The sequence below is a fragment of the Bacidia gigantensis genome, assembly GCF_019456465.1.
Source record: "Bacidia gigantensis strain McMullin 20006 chromosome Unknown contig_180, whole genome shotgun sequence".
Taxonomy (NCBI): Eukaryota; Fungi; Ascomycota; class Lecanoromycetes; order Lecanorales; family Ramalinaceae; genus Bacidia; species Bacidia gigantensis.
In genome coordinates this window covers 3,147,641-3,175,200 of record NW_025408596.1, presented here as the reverse complement: position 1 = coordinate 3,175,200, position 27,560 = coordinate 3,147,641, and the positions used below count along the sequence as shown (strand labels likewise).

General features: G+C 50.7%; 4 protein-coding genes across 4 annotated transcripts; all 4 read right to left on the bottom strand.

The window, feature by feature from the left end:
• Positions 1-616: 616 nt before the first annotated feature.
• On the bottom strand, positions 617-6,550 carry KY384_003884 (uncharacterized protein; the record flags this gene model as incomplete). Its single annotated transcript, XM_044812393.1, has 8 exons — positions 617-844; positions 1,018-1,123; positions 1,212-1,525; positions 1,603-1,723; positions 1,790-2,363; positions 2,668-2,972; positions 4,186-6,151; positions 6,205-6,550. The coding sequence occupies 8 exons, from the start codon at positions 6,548-6,550 to the stop codon at positions 617-619; spliced, it is 3,960 nt and encodes a 1,319-aa protein (XP_044671526.1).
• A 1,495-nt stretch (positions 6,551-8,045) lies between these two features.
• Positions 8,046-8,405, bottom strand: KY384_003883 (uncharacterized protein; the record flags this gene model as incomplete). The annotated part of the gene is made up of 2 exons (XM_044812392.1): positions 8,046-8,203; positions 8,327-8,405. 2 exons carry the CDS (start codon positions 8,403-8,405, stop codon positions 8,046-8,048), a joined length of 237 nt encoding a protein of 78 aa, XP_044671525.1.
• A 2,736-nt stretch (positions 8,406-11,141) lies between these two features.
• On the bottom strand, positions 11,142-14,968 carry KY384_003882 (uncharacterized protein; the record flags this gene model as incomplete). The annotated part of the gene is made up of 2 exons (XM_044812391.1): positions 11,142-12,434; positions 12,494-14,968. The coding sequence occupies 2 exons, from the start codon at positions 14,966-14,968 to the stop codon at positions 11,142-11,144; spliced, it is 3,768 nt and encodes a 1,255-aa protein (XP_044671524.1).
• Positions 14,969-15,667: 699 nt separating this feature from the next.
• Positions 15,668-17,052, bottom strand: KY384_003881 (uncharacterized protein; the record flags this gene model as incomplete). The annotated part of the gene is made up of 2 exons (XM_044812390.1): positions 15,668-16,007; positions 16,076-17,052. The coding sequence occupies 2 exons, from the start codon at positions 17,050-17,052 to the stop codon at positions 15,668-15,670; spliced, it is 1,317 nt and encodes a 438-aa protein (XP_044671523.1).
• Positions 17,053-27,560: the final 10,508 nt, after the last annotated feature.

Sequence of the window (27,560 nt, the reverse complement as noted above, 5' to 3'; positions counted from 1 at the left end):
GAACGGTGCATGGAATCTACGACTCCAGCGGAACTAGAGACTTTTGAGCTGAACATTCCGAGAACTCAAGAGCAGCGAAAGACGAAGAAAGCTACCCATAGCATCGCCTGGGTTCACATCAAATGCCTCCACGTCCAGACATCGAGATCGAAGAATTAACATGCATTCAGAAGAGGATTGAAAAGCAGCCTGAGGCACATTGACTCAAATGTCAGGAGAAGCAGCATTAGCATCAATATACCCGACTGCATAAATTATTACAACAAGCCAGTCAATTGCTGACCGATCGGCCAACCGACCTAGTTCATACACACATCACGTCTTTTATGTCACTTCTCCTCATCTCATGCCTTTTGGACGAGGTAGCCAGAAACACCCCTCGCTGATGCCCCCGGCCTCGGCCCCGGCCTTCGTATCCTGTCCTATCCCATCACCGGCAACATGTACGCACGAAAAACCAACCATGCAGACTTTGCAAAATGCTGCCTCTTGAAATCTCCGAATCATCACATCCAACGACCTCCCTCGCTCTCTCTCTATTGCAGCATACTCAATCTCACCATGCTTGCCCTCCATCCATCCACCATCCGACCTCTCTAACCAACTGAAAAAACATTCACCGCCCATTCGCACCTGTTCCCCCACTTCCTCCATTCTGCTCACCCCCACCCCCCTCCTCGTTCCCCAGCGTCATCCTCTCCATAAATCCCACATAATCATACTTAGGCACATCTCTGTCCTCGAGTAGATCGGGGCCTTTGTGCGCCGGCATGCTGGTGAGGAGGTCCTCGATCATTTCTTCGGGGACTAGGGAGTGGCGGAGGTCGAGTTCTGTTACGTAGGGCTGGGGTGTTTGTTAGTTTTGGGATTGTGGTGGTAGGGGTGTGAGGGAGGGAAAGGAAGGAAAGGGGGAAAGGAAGGGAAGGGGGAAAGGAAGGGAAGGGGGAGGGAGGGAAGAGAAGAGGACAAGAGGCCAAGGTGAGAGGTGGAAGAGAGTGTGGAGGGGGGTTTGCTCACCTTTCCATCAGCCACCTCTTTGAAGCTCTGGAAGACTTGCTCGGCTGTGTTCTGGTCCTCAGTGACATCGACCATGAAGCGGATGAATTGCTCGAATGTGACGCCCCTGTCATTACCTCCCGTCAGCATACGTCCCCTTCCCTCACAAAGAGAGAAAGCAAGAAATGTAAGAAGGATATCAGACAGATACTCACCGCCTCGAATGCCCCTCACTAACCTCCACAAACTTCCCCCTCATCTCCTCCTCATCAAACACCACCCCCAGACTACTCAACGCAGCCCCAAACTCCGCCTCCTGCAGCGTATTACTGCCATCCCGATCAAAATGGCGAAACACACTCTCGAACTCCTCCAGCTGGATGGGCGTCAAATTCGTCATCTCCCTCGCCACCATCTGGTTCTCGAGGAAGCCCATCTTCGCGCTTACGGCGCCCTTGACGAGATCGAGTTCGTACGACAGCTCGTCGTACGTGTAGGTGGTGAAGTCGTTTTCGTCGATGTTGGCCTCCTCGCATTTCTGCGTTAGCGAGGCCAGGGATTCGAGGTAGGTGGAGAGCGGGGGAGGTTGTCGTGCAGGCGCCGGACGTGGGAAAGTTGGTCGGGGATCTCGCCCGAGAGGCCGGCGATGGCGAGGGAGATGGTGGAGAGTGTTTCGGCGAATGAATTGGCTTTTTGGGCGAAAGCGCGGCGGAGCTCGTTTTTGATGCTGGGGCTGAGTTAGTATCTGTGTTGCTGGGCGCCATGGATGAGGGATCTGGAGGGATGGGCTTACTCGCGAATTGTCTCGTTGATGATTTGGCTTCTTTGTCTTTCTGACTGCAACAAGCTACTCCATTCTTCATCCAACACCTCAAGCCGCAACTCCCGCGGCGGTTCATAAGCGCGCAGCCGGTAAGTACTCATCTTGGTCTTGATATTTCCAAGTAGAGCCGCGAGGTCAGATTTCTCCGCGACCCACTTCCGCTTCTGACTTCGTCTATAAATTGAGAATTCTACGGACTGCTCTTTGGCATCTGCATATGTGCCAGTGAAACTTGCCTCTCTCCAGCGCTGCTTCTGCTCGCGAACCTCTTCTAGAAGATCTCGTACTCGCTGCTCAAAGGAATTTTGCATGCCCCATGCTCCCTGCATACTTGTCACGAACTTCTCGACTCTCCTACCAGCATTTTCTACCTTTTCCATCTGCGAGAAGGCATGGAACCAGTATGCAATATAAGTCATGAGTGAGCGTTCATCAGGCTTCGTAACATCGCACACGTCCTCTACATCCAAGAGATCGGGGATGCCAATCTCTTTACTTGCAATGTCGAATGCCAATTGCATATTGCCTTTATGGTCCCGCTTATCTAATTTCTCGTAGTCAATTAGATCGGGCCGATGAATGTCGAGTAATGCACAGCTGGATCACATCAGTCAGACCCTGCTTCTTCACACTGGGAAGCCTTTGTTCCTGCATGTGGGGCAAGACCTACAAGGCCAGTCCATCATTCCAGCAACCACCAAAATCTCTCACCTCCACCTCATCATAGCATGCCGTTTTCCTCTGACACCAAAGCAGCAGCCCTTCTTTTGCAGTGAGCCCTTCCACCCCTATGTCTGAGATGGTGAATCGCAAAATTAGCGTCCATATCAGCCCAAGTATGATTTTACGGTTCCCGTCAACAATATCTTCAGCACCAATATTGGTGAGCTGAATGCCGCGTGATTTTATGAATGTGAGGCATGTATTGACATTTTCGAAGCGTTGGACTCGCAACTTGGGTTTGCTGGCGTAGCGGCCGAGGGAGGTCTGGGAGAGGAGTTCGAGGAGGTGAACGAGTATGACCTGAGGAGCATAGCCTGCGTCAATCGAGAGTTCTTGAAATGATATGGAGGACTCATCTAGGGGATTGGAGGAGAGGGATACGAACACCATCGGAGAGATCAGTGACAAGGTCATTGATGTGGATGTCTCGCTGTGAGAGTTTGCTATTGAGCCTGCGGAAATGTGGTAAGCGGAACGATGCATCAGCTAGTAATGAGAGAGCCTGACTGACCATTTCTTGAAAGTCTTTTCCTGTACCTTCACCCACTGCTGTTCAAGGAGATGCATTTTGGTTGATGCATGGAGGGGCAGTGGATACGTCGGGTAGTACTGAGGTAGTCCAAGGCGCAATCTTGCTTTTGCAATTAAAGAGACTATGGCAATGTTACCAATGAATGCACATTGATCATCGATCCAATCGTAAGTGCTGCTGTCGATGCAATAATGGGGGACCTGCGTCGTCAGTATTGTCGGCCCAACCGAAGATCAACACCGGAGATAACCGCCAAGACGGAGTTATGCGGACTTGGTCGTTCGAGCCTGGACGGCGCCTTTTCGCCCCTTGCATATCGCGTCGGTCCCTGCCATCAGCCAGCAGCCGTGGTACCACCACCGGCGCCCCTCCTCGCAATCGAGATTAGAGGCTACGTACCTCCATAAGCGCCAGTCACGAATTGTCACAAACCCCAGATCCGATGAAACGTCGGAGCACGGCATAATGCTGCCTCGTCACTTGTCAGAAAGCCTAGAATAGACGAAACAAGTACGACGCGGCTTGTGAAAGAAAGTGGAAGCGATGTGGGTTTCAGAATCTGTTTGATTTCCTTTGAGACAACTGCATACACAACAACAGGCACTTTCGTGTACGCCCTCACCCCGGAGACATGCTGCGTACAGGATGACCATCCCCTTCCCTTTCCATGCAAAGCATGCCATCAAGGCACGCTGTAGTCTCCATCCAACTCCTTGCCTTTTTCCGTCTTCCTTGTTTCCCTTTTCCTGTGCCTTGAATAGCCTTTTAGTATGCAAGTCATTAGGACATTATAGTCGTATAGCCTCCTTCGCCCGGGGGCTTCCATGGTACAAGTTTAAGTAGTCGCGCATCAAGCGCCGTGAGTTCTGAACTGATGGGGGTATAATGACAAAATGCAGGTATGCATAATTTGATGAAAGATATAGTAGAATGATGTGAAATGTTGAAGAGGCGACCAAAGCGCCGTATAGAATGCGAAGATTAGAGGTCGTATAGGTTAAGAGTAAGTGTCGAGTAGCTTGCGAACCTTCAAAGGCCAAGTGGGCCCCGGTCGTTGACGGGATATAGCCCGTAGCTTGCTCTGCTCGCTCTTGGAGAGATATTTACTGACCTCTTTTTGAGGTTGGACTTGAGGCCGGTAGCAGAGCTTTCTGACCTCTTTCGAGGCGGATACGATGGTGGACCCATGATTGGACCAGCGTCCCTTAGAGCGGGGTGGAGAGGCAGAGGCATTTGCGCAGAGCAAGCGTCCTCAATCGTTCCCTCTTGCAGCTTGGCTAGTAAGTTTTTCTGGGCGACGTCTCGCACTAGACTCGCCGGGCTGCGTCGATGGAGCGTGCTATCATCAATTGTGAGCCCATTCACGTTTTCAGCAAGTTGTTCCGGGAAATGCTCCACTTTCTCTCTGCTGTTCCTTCCCGAAATCAGGTCTGGCAGACTGCCTTGTGAATTGTTGCTTCGATGCCGACGGGCCAATGAAAAGCTCTCCTGGGAACTGCTTTTGCTGATAGGGGAGCTGATGATCGATCCCTCCGGGCGACCATAATGCCAAGATTCTCTCGAATACTTCTCGCCACATAGGTCTTCATAAAGTTCTGGAGGTGTCATGTCATTTGAGACGTGTGGAGAATATGGACCCACAGGCTTGGAGAAATTCGGCTTCGAATTCGAGTGGAACAGAGGGAAGCGTGGCAATGCTTCGGGTCCAACGTCTGGAGTCATGGCCTCGCAGGCTTCAAAGGACGAGTGATTCGAAATAGCGGACGGAGGCTGCAAGTCTGGAACGGATGTTGCAGTATGTAGCTGAGGAAGTAGTGGAGGCGATGCGGAGTAGATCGATGATGATCGTTTATCTGGCCGTTTGTATACAGCGGAGGAGTGTGAGTGTCGTTGATTGCTCTGCACAGACACCACAGGAGTGGTATCGTGTGATAGACGAGACGAGCTGCGAGCTGTGTTCACGAGAAGACTGGGCGACTGTACGGGCTGGTGCGCGGACATTCGGTCAATCGTTGACGGCGAGATGTTCACCTCAGAAAATCCTGATGCCGGTCCTGCTGCTTTAGAAACTTGGTTGGTCGGCTCGTCTGTGATGCTGCGCGGCGGTGGAGAGGCGGCCCGGGTGAAGTCGAAGTTACAGTCCGCTTCCGCACGTTGATCATAGCACCAAGTAATGATGTCTTCCCAGTTGCCGTCAGTATCCTTGACGGTGGCCGAAAGGTGCTGGGGTTTTTGATAGGGGACGTCGTTCTCTGCATCGTCAAAGCATGGTTGAATGACCTTGACGGACCGACGCTGCTTCTTTGGAGAGGACTGAATGCTTTCACGGTATGCTTCGCCCGAATTGGATCGAGAATGGCCCCCAAATGCTTGCTGTGCGCTCGGAAAGGACTTTACATGCCTCACGGATGATTCAGACGTAGAAGGTCTCCTTACGATGGTGGAGACTGAGCATCGCCTCCCCTCTGATATCTCGTCTTCTTCGATCACCCTGCTAAGGTAGGTCCTCTGAATCTCGAAAGGTGGGGGCCGGAGCACATGTGCTGCATCGTCTGGCGTGGTCACGGCATGTGGAACTGAGAAGTCAAAAGGAGTCTCATTGACTTGGGAATCGGTCCTGTAAGGTTCGGTGTGATCAGCGGTAATCTTGTGATTAAATTCACGTCGAATGGGCGAGACCTCAGGGCTGGCGGCAAGAGATGTAGAAGGGGTTGGCGATCGGCTGTTGAAAGGTGAGGGCGATGAATGGTATGACTGGGTTTCGATAGGAGAGGGAGGTAGAAGCGGAGAGACGCTCCTTTCGTAGACGGTGAGATCTGACGGCCGCCTAGGCGTTGTGGGACGCGAAGTGCGAGGGGAATTTGATACTGTGGGCGACAGACCGAAGGAGAAACCATGCTGAGACAAGTCGAGAGCTCTGATCCTACCCTGTTCGTTCCTCGTGGGATACGTTGTGCCGATCTCACTTGAGAACTCATTTGGAGATATATCTTGCATGTTTTCATAGTCGTGACCCGAGACGGCTGAAAGATGGTGAAAATCGAATGGTAAGGAGATGTTTTGTTTTATCCACGCTTCTTCAGATTAAATGTCAGTATGAATTCATCAACACTGACATGTGGATGCTTACCTTGATAGCTCGGTTGATACCGGACAGTCAAGGAGTTTTGGGGTTTCGACGACTCTGGTGCTTGGAAAGGCGCGTCGTCGAGCTCTGAAGACCAGTCTACCGTGCGCAGCGAGGTCAAATTATCGTCGTTGTCGTTGTCAGTACTCTCGGGTCTACGCAACAGCTTGGAGGCCTTCTTCTTCAAGCTTCGAGAGAAGCTGCCTGAGCGTTCGTTCCGCGTGTGAAAACTCATTGGGCCCGATCGTCTGTCGTAGGAATGTCGATTGGCCTCTTCAAGACGGTAAGGCTTCCTAAGAGTTGGAGGATAATCCTCGGTTGATGTATTGCTACGACCACGCTGGGCCATAGTGGAGGGTCGTGGTATATGTTGCTCGGTCATGGTGCGGAGGTGGTGTGTCGACGGAGGTTGAACCGAGTATGGTCTCTCCCTGCCTCCAAACGTTGTAAATTGCCCCGCATCATGCCCTTCCGAATTCCGCACTTCACTGTCCTTCTCTTCTCTCAATCTGCCAGGATCGAGCATCCTGATTGTGTGTTATAGACCGCACGAACTGCATCAAGGTCCGGAATAGCAGCTGATGGGTAGCTGCAATCTCTCTATCAAAGAGGGTGTTGAGGGAGGAGGGAATGTGGCGAAGAGGAGTATGAAACTGGAGACGTGAAGATACCGTTGAGGAAAAAGCCTGAGGACAGATGAGGGCTGTTTGACAGGATTCCTGAGACAGGACGCGGTTCGAGGCAAGCCCTAGCGTAGGTCTACCAGCAGCGCGGTCCCGAGCTGCGAGACTGCCTTCAACGCTATCAGGGATGTGGGACCTAGCGGAGGGCCGGGCTCGAAGCACACCTTCCCACGCTATACTAGGTCGAAGGCTGGAACGATGGCGATTGATCAATGGGCGTGAGAGCTAGGCTTCCTTGGGTAAGGGATCACCAAGAGCACCAGAACTCGATGTGCCGATGCGCGAGCCCTGTGAGTGGGCCGTCTCTGGTTGCGCCGGAAGCTTTTTGCCAAGGGGTTTGGGATAATCCCCTCTGGAAATGCAAGAGTCGTGCGACCGGCAAAGCTTGCGATTTGGTGCTCTTTTGTTACTTTGAATGGGGGTGGTATGGGCGGCGTCGCTGGTCCACGAGATCGACTCTGAGGTGGATGTGCGACCTGCAGCGTCTCGTCAGTACACGATGTCCATAGGCACAGGCACAGCACGAACAAATGCCTGGCCTACCTGTCTCGAAGTACCGATGGGCGGCACGGCACAACCACACCCTCCTGGTAAATATCCACCCTGGAATTAACCAAAGAATTAGAAACTTTCGACAGAAAACGGCCGCGAATTTTCTGATTGTGGAAACCAACGCGCAATGAAATTCTTGCAATTTTGATGACCAACAACGGCGTCAGGCAGAACTCATGGGAGGATCAACGCGGAAAACGCTGCGAGCCGCTCCCTCTTATTCCTGATAGCTTGTTGTTGCCAAAATACCTTGATTCACTCTCCCCGTTGCTCGCAATAATACAACCATGATGCTGGGCGAGATGAGGCATAAACGGAATTTGCGAGACTTACACGTCGCTGATTGGGCTGTCAATGCACCTGCTTGAACGCGTCGACTGACCGTGCGTCGTTGTTTTGGATGAGGATGAGAAGCGTGTCGACGGGAGTGGTCCAGTCCGATAGTCTATATTGCCGCTGCAGTGCCTGGTTGTCGGGCCGTGAGGCTGATGATTCAGGGTTGTCGCAAAGATGTCTGAGGTGGTGATGATTGAGTACTTATTTGCTCAGTACGATTGGCAGAGAAATACTCACTGGTCCGGGGGTGAGGATGTTTTGATACTTCACCTGTCACTTTCGCACTTGTCCGGGAAGGCTGACGTTTCTCTGATGCGATGGAATGGGAGAAATCCGTATGGCTTGACCCGCATCTCTTGCTAGTTCTATATTGGAGCTCTTCTCCTGGAGCTGCTGCACGTCGATGTTATCGCATGGTTCCCAGGATGGCTCTTGCAGATCCAACTAGCGAGTACCCAACCTCCCAGAATGCTGGGACGGTGTGATAGACTCACGTACCTTGCAGCACTGGGCAGCTTCCCAAAGCTTCGTATCCTTGCGTTTCCATAACTTACCGGCTCCCGCCCGTAGAACGAGCAGGAATAGCTCGACCCCGCGATCCCAGTTACGTGCAAGTCTGGAGAGGGAGGACATGGATTCGAATCCCAAGAGTCTGGGTCCACATGGCTAGTGGACAGTGGAAGCGATCGATAGAGATAGGCCGCGTCCTTTTTCCTTTGACATAATTATTGCATTCCAACTTCACTATCTTTGCACTATATTCCCTCATTCTAGCATTCGCCCTCCATCTCAGAGGACGCTGGCTGTTGCTGTTTTCGCATTATTGAAATTGACTCGCGAGAATGCTCAAGCCTAGAGAATCGCTGCTAGAGAGACGAGAAAGACGCCGCCCAATCCGGAAATTCTTGCGCATGAACTTCGAGGAAGCGACGACTATTCATTGAAGCAATATCCCCCGATTCTCCCTGCTATAATTGCTCAGACATCGCCAATATTCGTTCTATATCGCGAATACTCATGTCTCCACCATGAGCGCTTTCGAAATTAACTGGATACCCGTTGGCACAATGGAATCTTTGCAACCCTGCTTTGGGTGGGTTGCCGCTGCCCTGTGATGCGCGCAGGAACCACACCCATGCACTTATGCAGTCTACTGGCTTGGTTGCATGCAGCTTGCGTGCGAGCTGGTCATCCAGCACCGTCATCCTCACGATCCTACGTGCTCACCTCGCAGCAGAGGCCTGTCGAATACTATAACACTCCCTCCAAAAGCCGCCTGCCTCTCTTCATTTTCGTGATTCCCCGTTCGTACAACCCCTGAGAGCGAAGTCAGCGACAACATCGCAATGGAATGGCTCACGACTTCGTCCTCTCTGGGAATACGGGACATTTGTGTGGACGCTGCATGAACCTGCATCGGCTTTGACGTGAATCTCGATCTCTTGCTTTTTCATGACCAAAAGACTTGCAAATCATGGAATCTTGAATTCTCCTTACTTCATATCAGAACTCATTATGGAAACTTCTAGCGTGCTTTGACCGTCTTCCTGTTCGGTTTCTTGTACCTGCATTGACTACTCTGGGCTGAAGCTGGGGAAGACTCGGTGGCGATCCTCGATACTTTGACAGGCAGCCACAGCGTTTATGCGCCATAGTTGCAGAATGACTTGCACAAGTGTGCAACTCAATTTCCACGTTGAACCACGGCCACAGCAAGGGCACAGGAATAGTATGCTAAATGCGGCAATCGGACTTCATCGCCCAAATCGCCCAGCCTGCTCATGCACATTGACAAATAACGGATATGGAAAATGACTGGTTCGCGCAACGTTGACAGTACACCAAACGATCTTGACAGTTTCGCTAAAAGGCCAACCTTTCTTCATCTCATCTACCGAGCCCTAAGCTTCAGCAAGTTCTGGTGCGCTTTGATACTCCAGATTCGATATATGCGCCAGTGAGCCCGAAATACCATCCTTGAGCCTGCTGCTGATAGATCTAGATACAACCTCCCTGTCCAGATCTCACGAGCCATCTGCCCATCTCCGAAGCGCATCGCAGCGTGCCTCAAGGCCCACCAGGCCGAAACCAAAAGCAAGTATTGGGGCATTGTCTTCATCTTCACCAGTGCTGTAGTGCGAAGTCTGTACCTCAGGGTTGCCGTGGGCCCCAGAGGACCTACGCGCGTAGGCATGCTTCCTGCTGGGGCTGTCGAAGTCGCATGTGGACATGGTTTTGCCCTTGCACGAACACCACCTGACCGCATCGTGGCCCACGACAAATGAGGCCCATGAAGATAGACCCAGCCCAAATGGAAGCATCATTCAGTCTACACTAGGCGCCTGAACTGTCACAAGATTCCAAATTCCATCTCCATGTCAAAGCCAAGGTCAGAAGCGAACAGAATTGCCATTCCTGTCGAAGAATAGTGGGCGATGATTGCTACATTCGTCTCTTGAGGCGCAAGGTCCTGAGCGTACCAGTCGGAGTCTCCGGCAGTGTGTCTCGGAATGACTGCCGATATGGGCCACCGAAACCATAACAAGAGACTTGAGGCTTGCGGTGATGGCTGTGACGACGATTTCTAGAATCGAAAACGTTCGGTGTCTATCGTTCACCGAGAGTCCATGAATCACTTAGACTCCGCCAAACATGCGCGGCCACGACTTCGCAACCTGTCGTCAAGTCTGCCAAAGCACCACCTCCTGACTCTAGCAGGCAGCCAGAGCCAGCCAGAGCCTCGAGCTCCAACATATACGAAACACGACCTGCATACATACCTGCATACACACGAATTACTATTCTTCTACCACACCGCCGCACGATCATACCGCCAGAAGGCCTGCCACATTTCGTTGCCTGACCGCCACACACCGTGATCGTAGCTGGGGCTGTCTCACTCCTGCACGTGTGACAGATTCACACCGCCATCCACCATGTGCTTCCATACCACCAAGACGTGTCGATTTGCAAATTGTCGCTTTCACATCTGGGAACATCTTGCCACGTTGTAACCTAGAATTCTCTGCGGATGTAGTCCTTGCGTTGAGAACTTTCATGTCCATTTATGACGTTCGCCATATGGATCAGAGACGCGTGGAGGAGGATGGGATGTAGTGTAGATAAAGATTAATCATAGAACTTCTTCACGTTGGTCTCGTGGGTTTTGATGCTGTCGCCGTTCTATTCGGGATCATGAGCATTGAGGAATCATGCCCATCGTCATCAAGAGCCAAGGACAGTTGACGCGACTTGCAACTTCAAAGGCATAGTCCAATCGTAGAGTTCCGATGGTAGTAATTGCCTCTACAAAATATGATACTAATACTGGCACGTTTTGGTGCTCACATCCTTTTATTGGAGAGCTTCTCATCCATCATCAGCCCCGAATCCCTCTCCAGCAGCCCTCCCCATTGCGCCTGCTTCATCCCCACCTGCCACCGCACTTCCAGTCGCAGCGACAGACTCATCCACCATACTGATATCCTTATCCGCAAACACATTACCCCCTTCCACCTCCCCATCATCCTCATCCTCCGACTCCGCGATCCTCCTCCTCGCACCGCCCCTTCTTCTGGTCCCCACATCATCCTCGTCATCTTCATCTTCCGTCCCGGGGCGACTAGCCGCCGACGGCGCATCGTCCATATCCTGATCCTCCTCAGTCCCCGTCGCACTCTTCCTCTTCCCACCATCGACAGCAGGCTCCGCATCGCCATCGCCATCCTCGTCGCTCTCACCCACAAACTCACTGCTCTTGAATTTCCCACTCTTTTCCCCTCCCTTCCTCGCCAACTTCCTCCTCTTCTTTCCCCTCTTCGCCACTGCACTGCCACCGGCACGATCATCATCCTCCGTCTCTCCAGCCGTAGTATCCGCGCTCTTCTTCCCCCGTCTCCTTCGCCGTGGTTTCTCGGCGGCAGAGATCTCGCTCTCTGACCCACTGCCGTCGCCTTTCTTCTTGCGCTTGCCACCACCAGGTGCGCGCGGGCGTTTCTTTCTCTTGATCTTATCGCCCGTTTCGCTGTCCGTAGTCATTTCTGCTTCTTCTTTCCGTCGTTCTTCTTCGGCGCGCTGTTCAGCTAGGGTGCGGCTGATTTCGAGCAGCTTGTGGCGTTCCTCCTGGATCTTGCGCCGCTGCTCTGCGGCAATTTCTTCAGCCTTCTTACGCTCCTCTTCGCGTTTCTTTAGCTCTGCGTCGCGCGTCTTCTTGGCTTCGGTCAGACGATTTACGTTCTTCTCTTCGTATTGCTTTTGACTGTTTATTGCCCGCTCTAATTGTCGTTTCATGGTATTGCGGCCCATATTGGCGCGCTGTTCGATGTCATGGGCGGGGAAAGGAGGGTTCTTGGCTTGGGCGATTTCTGTAAAGGCTGCGATGGCTTCGTCAAGGCCTTTGTCGGCGTCGACGACTTCTTGTAGCGTCCGTTGGGTTTCTGGGAGGGAGTATAGGAGTTGGGCGAGTTGGATTTGGACAAAGGCAATGTTGAACTTGAAATGGATTTGGGATGGAGCGATGGTGAGGGCGCGGCGGGAGTATTCAAGAGACGTGCGAATGGCCTGGGGAGATTTCTCGGATTTGCCTTTGAGTAGGTAGACGCGACCGAGGCAGGCAAGTACCTGAGGATCCTGAGAACGGTCTTTATTTAGGGCGGCTTCGTACTGTGTAAAATATAAGTCAGCAAAGGTCTTGTAAAGAAGGAATACAGCTAAGCACTGACATTCTCTATCGAACGCGTGAATTGCTTGAGATCGCAAAAGATGTGCCCGAGATTAACGAGGACGCTTGAATCACGGATGGTGTCCTTGACTTTTGAAAAGATGTGAACTGCCCCCGTAAGATCTCGCTTGTCTTCTACCAAAGAAATGCCAACACCTTGTGCGGCATATGCATTTCTTGGATCGAGCTGCAGGACTTTGTCAAAGTAGCCGATTGCTCGCATATACTCATTACTTCGTTTCTCCCTCTCTTTGTCTGTTGATCTTCGCATCTCTCGGGCATAGGTGCTGTGAAGGTTTCCCATGCCGGTCAATGAGTAGCGGTCGTGCTTGTCGTAGTCTAATAGAGTCTTTTTGTAATGCTTTTGTTCTTGGTCGTCTGCCACGTTCGTAGCGCGCTTCTTCGATTTGCTCAAGTACCATCCAAGCATAGCTCGTACCTCCAGGTTGCTACCGTCAGTTTCGTTGAGCGCCGCAATGGCTTTGGGGCCGTCTTCAGTTGGATTCTGCCGCAACTCGATATAAGCTAGCCTCGTCCTTGCATCCGTATAATCGTCATGTCGGGCCAGTAGGCCTTCGTAGACCGCACGGGCTTCGTCGAGCTGGTTGTAGGCTTCATAAGTCCTTGCTAAATTGTAGCTTACGGTTGTAACCAGAGCGTCTGTATCGGTGGCATCATCCTTTTCCCCAAACTTGATGCAAGCATTGAGAGCCGACTGAAACAACTCTCGCGCTCCGTCAAACCTCTCCGATTGGTATTGGAAACAAGCAAGATTGTTGAGTAATTGTGGAGAAAGTTCCTCGCGTAGGCTCGATATGTACGCTTGGTCTGCATCTTCTCGAGACTGCCCTTCCTTTTCCAGAAGATCATCGACCTGCATTTTCTCCACTTGTTGCAAGCACTGGAAAGCTTTGTCAGGTTGATCCAGCTCATATAGCTTGGAGAGGTACACAAGCACCGACAGATCTGGTGTGAGCTTCTTCGAAGGATCCTTCCAAGCAATACGAACAGCTTCGAGAAGTGCGATGGCCCTCTTCGTCTCGGTCGCTTTATCATCTCTCATACCAAGTGCTGCGCTAGCAAAGACTTCCTCAGCATACAAAGCACCTAGAAGCATCATCGCTTCAGTGCTCTTCGATGACTGTATGATTTTATCAAGCCTGAACTTTGCGCCGTCAATGTCACCTTGCATGACCAAGGCTTGGGCTATGCCAAAACGTGCTGGTGTGAAGCCTTTCTCGCCGCCACCTCTTGCAGCGTCAGCTCGCCCGTAGTAATCCGTGATTTTCGTGGTATCCGGAGTGTCCTGGTGATGTTCCTTTCGAGCGAGCAAATACCAGCCATCGCTGGCAATTGCATTGACATCTGTTTGCTCAATGGCTTTTCGAGCTAGCGTCTCAACAGTAGGCCACGCTCTTCGCAGGGTGAAATAGCCGCCAAAAGTCGCGCACGCGAGAGGCATTTCCTTGTCCAGCTTGAAGGCTCGCTGTGTGTAGTCTGTCATCGCTTTTTTGTAGATTGGGGCGAATTCTGGGTCTTTACTCGAGAAATTGGAGCTATGGTTGAGATAGTAGAGACCAATCAAGACCGTCGCAATCTTCGATTCAGGATTCAGCTCTAAAGATCGCTCCCAGGCTTCACGTGCTTCTTCTTTGTAGCCAAGTTGCCAGAGGCAGCACCCTATACCGATTCGAGGATCCGGATCCTGAAGTTGTGGCTTCTTGAGTAACACCTCTTGATATCCTAACAGCGCGTCTGCATATTTACCAAGCGAAAACTGTATCCTTGCTATCCCCATCACGGCCAGCATATTCTTGCCGCCTGACACCTTCGCAGCATCTTCGAAGCACTTTTGCGCCAGTCGTAGTGACTCCACGCGTTCCACATGCTCGATGTTTCCCGGAGCACCAGTTTTTGCGGGAGGCTGAAGTGATGTGCGCAGGAGATAGAGCACGCCTCGTGCCAGATACAAGGGTGGAAACGCCGGATTTATTCGACCCGCCTCATTGATGATCGCCGTCGCAGCCTGCAGCCAGAGTTCTTTGGAACTTGCTTCTGCTCCTTCTTTGACGGATATTCGGGGGGCAACCCTGCTCTTCAAAAGATACATCCAGCAAAGAAGGCTCAGCGGGCCCAATTTCTCCTTCGAGCTGTGCCCATGACTTGTGTTCAGGTTGTTCAACCCTCTCTGCAAAATATCTATTGCAAGGTCTATCTTTCGTTGCCGAGCGTAAGCTAATGCGACTATCATCCATGCTCTTTTCTCGGCGTTCTCATTCTCGAGTAAAGTGCAAAGCTCTGTGGGGTCGTCGAAGAGATTCTCCAGGCTGATCTCGACAGCTTCGTCTGCATCGCCGCCGGAGACTTGAATTTCTAGGGTAGAAGGGATGTCCGAGAAGCGATCATTCTTGTATGCAGGGTCGCTAGGCAGCTGGCGCACTTGGCCATTTGCAAGTCCGTTGGCGTATGGAGCCATTGGAATGGAGGAAGCATAGAGTTGCAGAGGCCCCTTTGACCAGGCGATGGTCGTGACGCAATGTGTCACGTCATGAAAGACATGTGAGAGTTAAGCGGTATCACCCGTATTGAATGACACGGATTCTTATTGTTAAGTTCGTCTGGTAACGATCATAAAACCTTTTGGTTGAAGGTTCCCATTTGATCATGGTATGTCCGTTAACTCCGACTGCCAAGACATCAGCTCGCCGCCTCGTTTTCGGCCGAAAAGAGAGAGTTGAGAGAAGGAAGTCAGACCGGCAAGGCAGATTTTGAATGGGTAGCCGGCGGCGGAGAGGTTATGTATATAGTGCAAGCTGCGATAGAGGTGAATGATAGCGAGATTAGCGGTTTTCGCAGCTTTCAGCGACTAATAAGGGAGACTGCCATGGTTAGGTAGGCACTACATTCAGTCTCTTGCAGTAGCCTTGCCTCACGCCTATACCATGTACATAAAGCAGTAGAGTTAGAGAGGCCACTACTACATAAGCGATAAGATGCAACAGGGTTGAGAGCCTTCACTAGAGAATTTTTCATGCTCGCATTAGCTATTTGAAATAGCTATCGTGGTATCTTTATGTAGTCATTATAGGCCTTGCCTATAGTATGGAGAGCTCAAAGCTCTCTGTAATCCCCATATCCAGCGCCCGACGCTCAATATCAGCCACTTTCGTGGCGCCTAGGTCTTAGAGATGACGACGAACAGGCCGAGCAACATCGCAACGACCGAAGCAACAAAGATCTGACTGATCTCAAGGGCTGAAGCAAGCTTTACCTCTGTCTCAATATGGCCCTTCCCGCGTGGCATGGCGGGAAAGCGGCCATGCTGGACATAGTGCTCGATTAGAGATTCCTTCTTTAGCCATTGATACATGAGCCATTGGCCAAAGGCGACATCATCCTCGATCGGAATATCTCTGACATTGATACGCCTCCAATACATATTGACGGACTTCGGCGGGCGCCCTTGGAGGAAGACCGAGCGTAATGTAAAGAGATCCTGCGCGTATCCGCCACGGCTAGACAAAGTGCAGTGATCAGCTTTGAGTAGCGTTACATCGCGACAGGGGGAACAGAGTGAACTTACGGAACACCTTCGTAGGCCATTGTGCAATCATAAACCCAGTCAATTGTTCCTTTGAGTTCGCGAAGACAATATAAAAGCCCAGTACTGCGGGGAAGAAGGAGATGTTCGAGATCTTGTATGTTCTCTTTTGCAGCGTAGGCAGCACTACGTTTGCGAGTATTTGCGGAGAGATTAGTACCTTCAGGGAAGATCAGGAGCCACATCGGGTCAAGCTTAGGAGGCTTCTGTCCAGGGTAGCGTTGAGGCTGTTTGAGTTTCTGTAGACGATAGAGAAGCCGCGCTTTATCCTTAGTCCAGTTGCGTGCTAGGAAGATGAAGCCGAAGAATTTCATTCCGGGGCCAAGAGCGGGGATCCATTGAAGCACGTCTTTCAAGATGATGTAGATTGCGCCGTGCATGTTGCTTGTGTATGCGATCCACCAGAGATATAGCCATTCAGTGTAGATCTGGTGATTTGCTAGGAAGATCATGCGTTCTGGAAAGCGAGTCTCGAGGCGACCATCGGATGTCCGAATTATCTGATGTTGTACCGAAGAGTCTCCGCTTACGCGAACTACTGTAGGACTGAACCACTGAGTGACCGTGATGATCAGAATGCCAAATTGCTGTCTTGTGTAATCCATACCGCGATAGAACCACTTCTTGTTGATGAAGTAAAGAGGCACAACGAGCCATTGAAGCGTATGGATGAATGCACAGCACAAGTTGAACCAGGTGATAAGTTCATCAAGGCGAAGGATTTGACGCCATACACTATGCTTCGGGCGGTCCATCGGATTTGCTGGCCCGCCAGGTGCAGCTGGATGAGGTTCTGCATGTTCTTGGATGGATGGAAGCTTTGTAACTGTACGTTTTTGCTCTGCAAGACAATCACGGAGGAACTCAGCGTTGTCCGCTGCTTGCTTGCGCATCTCTAGGACACTTCCGCTTGCGTCCGCCTGGGGGCTTTCGTAAGACGTAGTGGCACGCTGCGACATCCTTCTTGATGTTGGTGTGCAGGTGGTCTGAGGATAGAGATGAGGATGGAAGAGGTAGAGGAGGTGGTGGTGGACTAGCGTAGGCAGCGGTAATCCTCACAGTGTAGTGTCAAAGAAATGCAATCTTGGGTGAGACGTCTGACGCTTTCCGCCATTCATCTTGTGCTAACATTATGCCCCGTCGGGATCAGCTCTTGACTTTGATCAGCTATACTCACAGCACAATCATCATGCGCACATAAATCTCAGATGGCCCAGGAAGTTGAGCAAGCTGCAAGTTGCCGCAAGGACTCGAGGATTGACGTCTGTATGACTTCGCGCGTCGACGAAGCGAGGAGCTTGTCGGTCTATCATCTACTAAACTGCTTGAGGTATGGTGCAAGCCAGATCGACCTCCTTGTTCCTGCATCCCGTCTCTAACGCATCACTGACGTTGTGGGTCGTGGAATTAGGCCCGTGGACTCGCTGGCTCCGTCGTGGTGGTCCTGCTAGACTTTGTGCTGCGGCGGCGGGTGGCTTCCAGGTCTTTGGTTGCGGCTGTCCCCAGGACCAACAACGTTCCCCCTCCACTCTACCTTCTATATAGAGCTTCTGAATGCTGTAAACATGTCAGTGGCTGATGCTATAACTCGGTGAACGTCAGAAGTCAAAGAGATTTGATTTGACAACGTCCAGTCCACTTTGCTCACCAAATCTTGAGCTCCTGACTGGGCTCGTGAAGGCCAACTTCTCCCATGAATTCTTGGGGGGTATAATGATCAAGTACACTGATGATAGCTACTGGAATGATCTTTGTGGGAGCGCATGCGCTTCTCATTCGGGGCCCTTAGAGTTCACGGTTTGGACGCTTCTCTTGGACTCCGCTAATCTTCACCTACAGTCTCACGACCGCGCTTTCAAGCTGCAGAATGACTGCAAAGTAGAGAGAATCATCTAGACTCGAGACTCCCACCAAAGCAGTCACCAGTACCAAACTTGCGCCATGTAGCCTATACATTGTTGGGCAAAGGGAAAGACGTCTCCACAGCTCGAAATCGCCGCAAGTACCGCATCAGGGTCTACTTTAACATTCAGCTTTGAACTCAAGTTAAGAGTCTCTTAACATCTGTCCCGGAAGTATGTTCATTCAGCGTGCGGATTGTGCCTGATGCTAATGTCAACAAAAACGAAGACCTTCGAAGGTCAGCCCACCTGTCGCTGAACCATACCATCTCGAGCTGGGCCAATATTTGTTAGTCTTCGCTGTATTCTGCAGGTCCAAAGAGCCACTAACTACGATATTGGCCATTGAGATCAATGCTCAAAGAGACCGACCAATATTTCGAAACGAAACAGCAAGCTATGACAGCCTCAACGATGGGCAGCCAGTAGCATCATCAGTCGTCGACTCCTTTAGGTCTCACTTCATCATCGGTACGCTGAAAGGAGCTATCCTGCTACGTTTGCGAGACTCTAAGCACAATCAAATCAGACTATGGCAGCTCCACCTTAGCAAAGCTTGCTGGGAGGATCGTGAAGAAACCATATTATACCATGATCTTTCTCAAATTTGCTTTCGATAGTAGACAACATGCGTGGAACCTTGAAAAACCTCCAGTCACTGAGATTCCTCTACTAGCTTCATGGATGTTTCGACTTGAAGGACTGCACCTTGTTTAGGCTAATACAATGTAAGCCACCGTACTACCTAGGGCATTGAAGCTGGACAGCTAATGTGGCGATCAAGCAGTCAACTACACATCGAAGTATCGTCCCTACTCGAGCACCGAAAGCCCGATGATCGCGCCTGCCACCTCATCCTCAATCGCAACTTCGGTCAAATTGTTCCAAATCGGTGTCTAGTACATACATGTCAAACACATTTCAGGGGGCTAGCAATTCCTGGGAATCGAATAGACAAGGGTCGACAGGCCTTGTTTCAACAAATCAATAGTCTGGCGTCGTGTCTATTCCTTAGGATTCGAGCGCCCTAGACTCCTATCCTGGAGTCAGCCTAAGGGCATCCGCTGCTCCCCCTGGATGAAAAGTTTCAGCCGAAAGTACCCTAATAGCCACTGTAAGAAATACACAGCATTTCCACGAGATTATGGGGTACTTCGTGTGTCCTAAACACATATGCGAGATCTATTGGGCAAAGAAGCATTCATGTCGAAAAGATGATGACGGCCTTCTGCATGTCTTCCAAGGATTCTATACCTCAATTTGGACCAGCTTCATTCGATGCTCAAGGCACTGAAGGACCTGATCAAGCAAATTGTCACAATCCATGGCCTGCAATTGATCCGAGAGGAAGTATCTCTTCTCATTTTTCTCTGAATTCCCTTTCACCTTATCTTTGCTTGTCTTCAGACCACCAATGCGCAATTGGTCTCAGAAAAAGAATTTGCCTCATGATCGTAGCACCAATCTCAAGTGCTTCTGTGGAGCCGCAGGTTTTGAGTATCGCGAGTCATTGATCGTCCCTCTAGACATTGAAGTATCATTCACGTCATGTATTTGGGCCTTGCCCCTTTGTCTTGCTTTCGTGTCACGCTTCTTGTCGAGCAAAAGAATCTCCTTCCCACAAAAGGCAAGCCCCTGAGAAAGGCTTGGCATTTATCACGTGACTTTCAGCTCCGCACTGCACCAAGACGTATCCAAGGACGTGGACATCAAAGCAGGGTATCAGGAGCATGCAGAGACTAAGGAGAAGCTTTTCACAGCCCTGAAGAAGCTACAGCTTCCTTCCTGGGCTCAAGGCATGTCGTCGAAGGCCAGAGCCGCGGTTGACGCGATCGCCACCACCCCAACGACATGCCTTCACAGATCACCCAATTTAGGTCACTGCAACACCGGGAAAGTGCTCGGATGTTCGGAAAGATCATATGAAGGCCCGAGTATCAGTCAGATACTGCTCATGAACAGGTGGTTGACGTTGCATGGGGGTGCTCTGTTGGCGGCCTGATGTTGAAATTATCTGCCTCGGGCGGAGGACCGTCCCGCTGCCTTAGTCACAGACGCTCTGACGACCCGGCACCATCATCGCTTGCTACCGAGCCGCTGAGCCTTTGTTGACGACATGTGAAGCCTCGCAGGATTCGTAATGGAAGTTTGGCATGTATTTACCGGCTTTGGTGTGGATTCAAGGACTTCGGCTAAGTGAACAAGGCAGAATTGAGCTCCGAAGGGCCTTTTGGGGCGATTTAATTCGGTAATCACAGTTTTGGCGTGCTTGGGGGTTGCGGCTAGAGGCAGGAGGGTACGGCTACTGGCAGCAAAGCGTGTTACAAAGGCTGCGAGAAAGCAACAGCTGATGATTAAGATGGGGCAGAGGCGAGTGCGCAGTCCAAGAACAACGTGTTTGAAGAAAGCATATACAATATTGCTGAATGAGAAATTCGATATGAAACTCTTACTAGGTGTTGAGGACTTCCAAAAAATTGTTTTAACATAATCTTGTCTACTTTGTTAAGTCTTCAACTGCGCATTCGCTCTCGCTCTACGCCTTTGTGGTTGTGGGAAAGTTGAGTCTAGTTTAGCTGATGAGTTGTTCAGCATGAAGACGGAACGGTACCTTGCTTTATTGCATGTGTAGCCAGCGCAAGACTACTCCTAACACCTCTACTCCATGCGACGGGAAGTACAATGCTCGTTCCATGGCACTTGTACCCAATCTCGGCCGAGAAGCCTCGATGGTGAGGAAATCGTCAGCTTCTTCATCGACAGGTGCACCGCAACCCAAGGTTCTCTCCTCTTAACAAGGCCGCAAGCAGCCGCCACTCCCAAAGCGTCGAATCTCCTCCACCTAGTGCCACTGGTATATACTCAATAGCCTGCTATCCCATGGATGGGGAGGGCGGGGGGGACACCTATCCGTACTCCCAATTCAAAGTTGCCTCCGCCTCCACAAGATCACCGTATACACTCCGAATTTGCCGCTACATTGGTCAGCAAGAGTGAAAAAAGAGTGAAAACAGAGGCTATGACAATGCTCAGAAGTGAAGAACCAGGCTGAAAGGGGATGCTATGATAATCGGTAGAGGATCTCTTACCTCCAGGCTTCTCTGCCAGGTTTTTGCTATCCTGAACTGAGCTTTCTCCTGCTCAAGCAAGTGCATTGCGAGTTGTACGATTTTGAAGAGGCGGACGCGTTTCCCACCGCCCCGAAAGAATATGGTCTCTCCGTGAAAAGAGCGGCGCTTCAAAACTCGGACTGGGCGACGGATCCGGAACATGATTACAGAGGCACTTGTACACGAATCAGCGATGAGGTTTTAGCGCTGTCCTCGAGCGAGAGGAGAAACGCTTATGAGTGAACTATGGGGCTTCAACCATCTTTTGCAGCTAAGCCTTCAGAACTGAGCAGTCGAGACTGGGAGAACTCACAATGAGATTGGCAGGAACGCAAGGCGGCAGGACTGCTAGGGGTACTAGAGCACAGCGGATCAATTGAGATAAAGGGAAGTCAAGCAATTTCAATTGGTTTCTATGGCTATGTCAAGCTAGGATATGATTTGCAAAGAGCTACTAGACAGCTATGTTTGACCAGAATCGCCATTTCAAGCTCACTGATTCCCATCCTAATTGCCTGCCAAGACCAAAATAATATCACTTGCCACCGCAGCTTGATGAAGGGCTCAGATCTCTCGCTTACGATTCCATGTGTTTCCATTACCCGGCTTTGTTTGTTTCCGGTGATCACGCTAGCAGACGGGGGGTACAAATACCCTCTCCCCCCCATCCCCCCCTTTCTTCCTCAACAGATGATGAAGTTCGTTACCCATCATGATCTCGGTTGGCAAATCGCTGAGATCTTCGGAGACCTACTTAGATTGTACGGAGTTGGGTTGAAGGGGGATGAGGACTTACATCATCAAGACTCATGTCTAGGTGACCATTGTATGCTCCTCATCGTGCCCTGAGAGGGAGATCAAACAGATCACGACAGTTGGTGCCACTTTCTCAAGCTCATAGAATTTGGCTATGCACTGTCCGGGTGAACCTGTCTAGTGAAACATTATTTCCATTTTTTCGCCACATCTTCGTGATTGGAGGACTCAGATAGCAATCAAATGAATTACAAATCAATCAACACTGGACACTCGTCATAGTCGTCGTCATAAAGCTCGCTTAGCAACTTGCTCCCTTTCGTTGCCCGCCGTTGCCTGATCACGCTAGTGGGTGGACGGGTATATTATCGCTCCTCCCTCCCAGAATTTCTTTTCCAGCACATACAATGAGAGACAATCAGATACGAGTATCTGAGCGGGCGAGGGCTTTCTGCTACCCTAGCTACATTGAGGAGCACTCCACCTTGGTGGCCATAGTGTTTCTCATTCACCAGGGTAGCTAGATCTTGATTTCTGCGCGCGTTGTTTTTTGTTTTTGTTTTTCTGCTTACTTGATTATCGCGGAGGAGTCGGACCATCTTATGGTGGTTTCCGAGTCTCACTATCAAGGGTAGCTAGATCAATGTTCACATCTGACAACAGTGTCCTTTCCTCATGGAATTGGCGCGAGTCAAGAGTGATACATACCTAGATAGAAATTAGATAGCAATCAATGAAAGCTTTATTCTACCATTACAATGAGTGCCTTCCTGTCCCTTGAAGCTGCTGTTTGCGCTGCTGAATTGTAGAAACTGTAGATAGTGGCGAAAATGGGTTTGTTGTTGTTGTGTAGGAGGCGGCGGCGACAGCACCCCCTTCGGACCAATTGGCAAGTCCTGCCTGTGGCGACAGTGATATCATTGGATTCAGGGAGAGATTGCTTGTATGTGTCTGTGTCGTGCTGATTGTGGTGATTGAGCACATTTTGAGGTTGCCTGTATGCGGGTGGATCACCAGCGAGAACAGCACCGCGCAAATATTGCAGCACCAAGTCGAGACTAAGGCCAATTTGAAAATGATGGCGTCTCTCGATCAAGATACTTGATGTTTCTGTGCAAGACTAGTGAGCAGACGCGCCTTTGACCAGCACGCGAGACTGACTTCGTACAGGTAGCGACGATGGATGACTACCCCAAGGGAAGATATGGGACGAAACAATACGCCTACACTTTAGTGACCTTTATAGATATCAAAGACCACATCTGTTTCATTTCTGACCGTCAAATATGCTCCCTACATGATCAAAGCCCGGTGGCATCGTCACAGGTGGCCAGACAGGCACCCACTGCCTCAATCAGACCACCCCTTTGGACACATTTTCTATTTACGACATTTCAAAGCAATGGAACCATCACGGTCATCCGGATTCCAGCTCTTTGGCTCCTCGCCCGACTCAAACTGCGATCGAGACAAGACTCACACCCTTTCACTCCTCCACCAAAGTCAACAGCGGGGTAAGCAGATGCTCTCCTCAAAGACCCATTGCAGTACTACACCTCTAGACAACGAGGGAGTCTTTTCAATTCAGTTTCGGGGCCTTCAGCTTCTTCCTCTCCCCATTCCGCAATCAAAACGAAAGTTCCATCCAGCCACTCCTCCACTCGATCAGTGGGGCAACCACATTCTCTACTTATGTGGCTACTACCATTCGATGCCATGAGGCCTTCAATCAAAGACATCATCCCAGCCTTTTAGCTCCTTGGTCTCTTCATATCCTCAGCGATTGAAAGGACCTAGTCTCCTGATACTCCACCAGCTCCACCAGAGGATCGATCAAGCGCTCTTCCTACCCAACGTATCTCCTTACTGCCCTTCGACTCTACGAGCCAGTCCATCATCTTTATTTCGTACGGCTCCTACTTTTTCTTTCGCTCACAATCATGTTCAGGATCACACCCCGCTATTCCTCCTACACATACAACAATAAGGCGATGAGATGAGAAATTGGCAGACAATGTCATCAGGAAGTCTTACATCTTGCAAAAAGAGGAGGAGAACATACAAACACTGAAAAGAGAAGGGACAAACACATTCTTCATCTTTAACTCTCCATGTTGTCTATCACTACGAGTGTCTACGATGCAACAAGCCTTTCACCAGGCTCTCCATCCATGCCATCATCACAGACTCCAGTCCCCCGAGGCTTACTCTGTTGATGTATCTTATGGTCACAGACGCTGCACTGATTGGGAGAAAGGCAATCTCGTCGTGAGAAGCAGGCAGATATGAGTGACAAACGACTCCTGTTGTCAAGTTTGAGCGTCCAACTTCTTCGGAGCTTTACAAGTGATAAAGCCTGCATCTGCTGGCATCATATTCCTCTCCTTAATCCACAACCCTTCCATCTGCTGCAGTCACGCTGTGTCGCCTTCGTATCAAGGCTCGTGACTCTGGGGTCATATCCTCCTCCTTCTTCGCGACCAGGTCCAAGCCCTCGTACACCTGGGACCATTTGGTCATGACAAACGAAGCATTTCGAGCACCACTGGAAGGGCTGATTAAACGAGTCATTGTCAGTGGACTGACTGTATTGTTATTTTCGTGGACATCTCGAAGCAGAGCATCACTGCCTTAAGGTCAATCTTGCACTGCGCAAGAGACTATGATCTCCGGCGGCTCCTTACAACCGAAGTCGGGCAAGACGTGATAGATATCTCTCCTTGGCCACCCACGACAACGACCTCCGATCGAGAGTTCTTCTTCAGATCCGTCCCTTTTGTCGATCTCAGCAACAGCAAGAGACATGATTGACGAAGTTGCGGGGACCCCTGGATCAAGCGAGGCTCATAGCTTCTGAACACTCGCCAGTGATATCTCTTGGAACGAGACTTCGATACGATGGAGCACATCCCACTCTCGCTATTCAGGTAGCTTGCTGGCGGAAGGTCTGGTTTATATATATTTAGGTTGACTTCAATAATGTTGAAGCTTGGGCTGACGTATGCAGATTCGTATTCATCTCCCACACGCAACCACAGAGGCGAGCGATTCATGTCCCAAGTCGTCCGCTGTCTTAGTCCTGGAACTTGCATTTGGCTTCCATTGCGCCGACTCGTTGAGAGAAGGTCTCAACCTAGTTCTCACCAGAGACTTCTGTGATCTTCAGGCACACTTAAGCGCACCTGCATGTTGATGTTGCCCTTCAGTGTCAGGAGGTGGCGGCACCGCACCCTCCCTCTCGTCAACGATACAGACAGCGATCAGGATTGATATTGTACGGTTTTTGACCGAGAGCTGGGGATTGTTGAGAAAAGTAAGAGTGACGGGCAGGGGACTTATAAATGCATGGCCTCGAAACCCGTTTTCGGAGGGTACGTCGTGTGACTCTGTGGGTATTGAATGTGAGACCGCTCTTAGTCTTCACGCTGCTCGTCAAAGAGCTACTCATATGCCATATCTAGGGCTGACCTGTAGCTGCAGATCATACAAAGCTCGTGGCCACTAGACGTATAGTGCTTGAATGCATTCAAGACTTCGTAATCTTGTCGGAGTTAAGGCGACTTCATACACAGGTCGACATGTATTGATACGATGATAACACATGATGTCGCCAGCAGCTAATGCAACTCATTTAGTTGTCTTCGCCAGAACGTCTTCGTCCACATCCATCTCTGTGCTAGGAGTATTCATTTCGTCAGTAGTCCAGTGAGCCCGCAATCATCGGGTTTGCTGGCTTCAGGTGGGTATGGCTCTTTGTTCATGCACATTGTACAGCTTCTCACCTTTGAGCTTGCAACGCAGAAGGTCGTTTTGTTCTGCTAGAGGGATGCGAAATCCGGTGTTGTACTGCCTGACCTGAAAGCATGAGTTGGGTATGACCTTCCGATGAAGTCTTGGTGAGTTAACCGGTCAGACTCAAAGTGGAGGGAACGCCGCAAGACCCTCGTGAAAGACACCTTGGTCTGCATAGACATGTGACACGTCGTTGGGGTGGTGGGGAACAAGAAACACGCGTAGCGACAGCAGGGAAGGGCACTATATGAAGAACCCTCTTTGGCCGCACGTCATCACGAGAGGCGCTGGAGCGACATTGGACCCGGCGTGGTATGCCGAATTCCGCTGTCGGTTGGCGACGTATGCTCGTTGGCCACAAGAACCGGTAGCTGTCTCGACATTGTGTTCTGGGAATGTTGTAGCTGTGCTGTTAAGGCTCCCGTCTTGGTGAGATCCACGCCGTATGCAATTAATTCATTGAGCTGGAAGTCGTGCTATCAGGATAGAAAGTGAGGCATCCCACCGGCATTCCTGGCTATGGGAGCCACCCATCTTTGCCATGGTAAGGTAGACTTCAGCCAACGCCTGGCTTTGATGACGATGTTAAGGGCTGGTCCATGAGATGCTCTATCCCAGCCTGGTCGCTGACGACGTGTGGTTTGCAGGTTTGGACACTCGCTTGTAATTGAACAGCACCGTCGATATGACATCGATATGGACAGCAGTGCACGTTATCCGTCTCCACATCGTCTTTATCGGGGCCTTCGGCGAAGACGATACAAGTGGCTCCGCGCGTGGGTTCACGACAATGCAGGAGCCACTTGCCTTATACTTTGCACGATTCACGACACCGTCAACCGAAAGTTTCCTCCGTTCTCAACCAGCCAGCTATCACCGACAGTCGCTCTATTGCCGTAACCTTGGGGATCCTTCTTTGACAAGAATTTTGACTTCGCAGAGAAGGGACGCATTTCGTCTGGTTGTGGAGCTCTCCTGGTAATGGGCGACATCATGTCCCTAGGAGAATCCGAAACTCCATGTATCGATTCTTGGAGTCCAAGTGATATTCAAGTGCGTGTCCTGTTTGCTGCGCCTTAATGTCTCTCCCAACAACGTCTCCTATCCTGAGGCTAGCGGAGCATGGACGTGCTGAGGCCTCTTGCAGGCACGAAAGGTGTGTATATATATTTAAAGTTGTCCGTAAGTCAACTCAGAACGCGCTGAAACTCTTACGTGGCTCGCAGGCTTCTTCCCTCCCTGTATAGGCATAGCAAGCCATTCTTCCTGCATGTTGAGCAACTGAGCGAAAGCCATACTGCAGTACTAGATCACAACGAAGCAGATCGCGTTGAGCCACCTCGCAGGCATCTTGTCTTACTCTGTGTATGCAGAGCCATCCCATTCATCTGCATATTCGCTACCGTCAATGTAGCGGCCAGGTACTTTCATCCCCTTCATTTGGCGGCTGGAAAGACTCCACCAAGCCAAACCCAATACGAGTAGGGATTGAAATGACTTGAGCCGCGGTGAATACTGGGTGCGATGTCGACTTCGGAGTTACATGCCTCACAGCGCGAATTACTGCAATTGAGTTGGACGGGATGGCTGGGCCAATTTGCACGCCTTGCAGCGATCTCCAATGGATGGATTGATGGGCTGCAAATCCCGCGAAGTCGGCCATGAAGCTGTCGTCTATCATCCCGCCATAGTTCCTGGATTTTTGCGCCGAATCCGGGAGTCTTTGAGAGAATTACAGTCCACAAGAATTGAACAACCTCTATGAGGTAGTCTCGCGCACTCATCACGGATGCCTTGGGGGTCTGCGCCCTAGTAACCAACGGTTGGCTTATTGTTGCTTTGAAATTTGATACAAATGCTTTGTATTGATTCTCGATCGCTGTTAACGCATTGTCGTTATACCTAGCC